Source organism: Octopus bimaculoides, chromosome 3 (genome assembly GCF_001194135.2).
Source record: "Octopus bimaculoides isolate UCB-OBI-ISO-001 chromosome 3, ASM119413v2, whole genome shotgun sequence".
Classification (NCBI taxonomy): Eukaryota; Metazoa; Mollusca; class Cephalopoda; order Octopoda; family Octopodidae; genus Octopus; species Octopus bimaculoides.
The window spans coordinates 155227885-155231334 of NC_068983.1; the positions used below are offsets into that span (position 1 = coordinate 155227885).

General features: G+C 36.4%; 1 protein-coding gene across 4 annotated transcripts in view; it reads left to right on the plus strand.

The window, feature by feature from the left end:
- Nucleotides 1-3450, plus strand: part of LOC106872300 (semaphorin-1A) — a 414058-nt gene that overhangs the window by 358918 nt on the left and 51690 nt on the right. For 2 of the 4 annotated variants that reach the window (XM_014919241.2, XM_052966633.1), the window contains 2 exons: nt 1075-1139; nt 2925-2951. In XM_014919241.2, coding sequence (XP_014774727.1) covers nt 1075-1139; nt 2925-2951 — 92 coding nt within the window. The remainder of the gene's footprint in view (nt 1-1074; nt 1140-2924; nt 2952-3450) is intronic. The other 2 variants (XM_014919257.2, XM_014919249.2) reach the window with 1 other exon arrangement.

A 3450-nucleotide genomic window follows, 5' to 3' on the forward strand; every position in this document is an offset into this window, starting at 1 on the left:
ATATATATATATATATATATATATATATATATATATACATATATATATATAACTGGAAGATGATGATGTACTATTTTACGTCTCTGACATTCTCGCTGCTTGCAGTCATTCTGTCAACAAATAGATGAATAGAGGCACTTAATTGGTGGTTTATGGAAGAATAAGACTGTTGAATTGCCAATTTTTCATTGGTCTGCTTACGTTGGCAATTTAGGACTTGTGGACTATTGATGGGTTAGAATAAGGGTATTTATGTAGAAATAATCTGTCTACCTGCCAACAGTCATTGCAGTGCTAGGCAGAGAAAATTACTGCTGTGTGATGTTTAAACAGGTGTCTTTAGCTAATGTTCTGTGCAGGTTATGATAGAAATATTAACTGGGTTAATATTTTAGATTTCTTGTTTAACATTTTGAAAGAATGAGTTAAAATGTGACATTTTGCTGTCAAGCATGGGTAGCATCTCTTAGAGCCATTAGAAATATAGAATTGCATTTTTGACAATGCTGCAGCTTATCTAGATGTTGGTGATGTCACTATCCTTCAAACTCTGCTCATATTGGGAAGAAAATCTGGTACTATCTCTGGTTCTAAACTAGTTAGAGTGCTGTATCTATCTCCTTGTAAATATACTTTTTGAGTGGCCAATGCATTTCCCCTCAGTACCATCCAGTTGTTATCTTTGTTCTGTATATGATCACCTTTGAGAGCCACTTCGTGTTATGTGGTCAGAACATGGTATTTTTGAAATGGCATTTTAGTGGTTGTGGTGTTTTTGTTTGTATGATTTGAATTATGGTTGTATATTTGAGAAGTGATATTGAAATGACCATAGCTAACTTTAATGTTTTCATCAAAGAACTTATGATGTGTTAAAAGGAAAATGAAGAACATGTTTGTGTGCGTGTGCAATATGTGTGCGTCTGAAATATCTACTTTTGTGTGTATATGTGTGTAAAGTACATCTAAAATATCTAAATTTGTTCTTTGTTTTCCACACACTTCCATTTTCTTTGTCTCTTTGGCCCATTTTTAATTTGTTTAATCCTTCGTTTTTTTTTTTTTTACCTCCAGAATTTCTCAAATTCAGGACATCCGTTATGGCTTCCATGCACGATGTGAAGAAGAAGAAATAAATGGTGAGAGATTAATAGAAATGGCATTGGTATTTACCTGAGAAAAGAGAAAAATATCAAATATATTTCTTTCTCTTTTTCTATTTCCCTTCCCTTGTCTCTCTCTCAACGTTTCATTTAATTTCCTGCTGCTACATCCCAAATTTTTTTTTTATATTCCTTCAAGAATGCATAAATCTACTCACATGCACACACACACACACACACACACACACACACACACACACACATAACTGTAACACAGGGTTTTTGAAACCCAGTTTTGACTCTTTTTCTTACTTCACTATAAATGCTTTTGTGAAAGGCATCAATATCACATAATCTGAAAGCGTCTCCTTCCCATGTACACTCCATTGTCTTGGCACCACTGAAAATATACATATAAGCATGAGTGGAGTTGTGTGACTTCTGAACATTTTCTTACAACATGTGGTTTCTTGTTCAATCCTCCAATGAAGCACATTGGGCATATATCTTCTTGCACAGCCACATGTCAACCCAAACCTTGTGAGTGAAATTTGGTAGCCAGAAACTGTACAGAAGCTTGTCTAAATAGTAGACTATACATATTCTTGGATGGTACATGTAATCTGTTTCCCATCATCATCGTCATCATTTAACGTCTGTTTTCCATGCTGGCATGGGTTAGACGGTTTGACTGGAACTGGTAAGCTGGAGAGCTGCACCAAGTTCCAGTCTGATTTGGCATGGTTTCTACAGCTGGGTGCTCGAGGACTTTAATGGAATCCACTCTATTACAAGCATTTGGGACAGAGCTCCTTTATCTCTCAGTTAAATGTTTACTCGCATACCCAGGTGTACTGGCTGAATGCTAAACCTATTCTTGGGTAACCTTCTTTATCAGAGTCTGGTCACATGCATAAACGTGCACTTACACTCTTGTGCTTTCTGGAATGCATGTATATCCCAGCATGCATGTGTACTCATCCTCCTAGAAATAGGTGCCAAATCACTCTCTACCACCTAAAATAAAATTAAAAGGTGGAAGGACATTTGATAATGTAATTTTCAATACTTGAAAATAAGCTGTGATGGTTATTGTCACAATACCTTTTAAGATTGGATGTATCCAGTCAACATTAATGTGGTACTAGACAACAGCAAGCATGTGTGTGCACACACACTCACACATGCACACACATACACACACACTTATATTTGCTCAGTATGTATAACACAGTACACTATTTACTAATGTTAGGGCAGTGGAGGTGTCATGGCCCAGTGGTTAAAGCAGCGGACCCGCGGTCATAGGATCACGGTTTCGATTCCCAGGCCGGGCGTTGTGAGTGTTTATTGAGCGAAAACTCCTAAAGCTCCATGAGGCTCCGGCAAGGGATGGTGATGAACCCTTCTGTACTCTTCCACCACAACTTTCTCTCACTCTTACTTCCTGTTTCTGTTGTGCTTGTAATTCAATGAGTCAGCCTTGTCACACTGTTTCACGCTGAATATCCCCGAGAACTACGTTAAGGGTACACGTGTCTGTGGAGTGCTCAGCCACTTGCACGTTAATTTCACGAGCAGGCTGTTCCGTTGATCGGATCAACTGGAACCCTCGACGTCGTAAGTGATGGAGTGCCAACAACAACAACAACAATGTTAGGGCAGCTATTCTCAAACCTAACTGAACTAGCAAACACTATTAAACACATCTCGAATACACACATACACATATTTAAATCGGGCAAACCCTCACTATGCAGCTGGTATTTAAATCTTGTTTCTCCTTTAAATCTTCTCTTCTTTCTTCTATTAACACTGCAGTCTACCACCTGGGAAGCCTCCCAAACAGTGAGTCTCCATCCATTCTCTTTTTTATCAACTCCTTAGTTACTTATTATTATCATTATTATTATTATTATTATTATAATTATTTATGTTCCCCAACAACCACTTTGAGTTTTGACTAGTTCTGTGTATTATCATTATTATTATTATTATTATTTTTATTTTCACTTTGTTGTCCTTTTATAGCTCCCATCTACCTCCCAGTTCTTTCTTGCCTGTTTATATATGTCTTAGTTTAGATAATTTACCATTCTGATGCTTATTAGTCTGTAATTGTATTTTTCAGTTTTTTTTTGTTGTTTTTTTTTTTTTTTCTTTTTTCTTTATTTGCTGTATATTTCGTTCTGTTGTCGTTGCTTCTTTTCTGTAAGTTTGCTGTTTGTTATTTTCTGAATGGTTTCGGTCATTATATATACTTTCACATGATGGATGTCATACTACATCTAGCAATTAATGTCACTGTTCTGCTGTCTTTGGATTTCTTTTCTGTTACTTTATATAT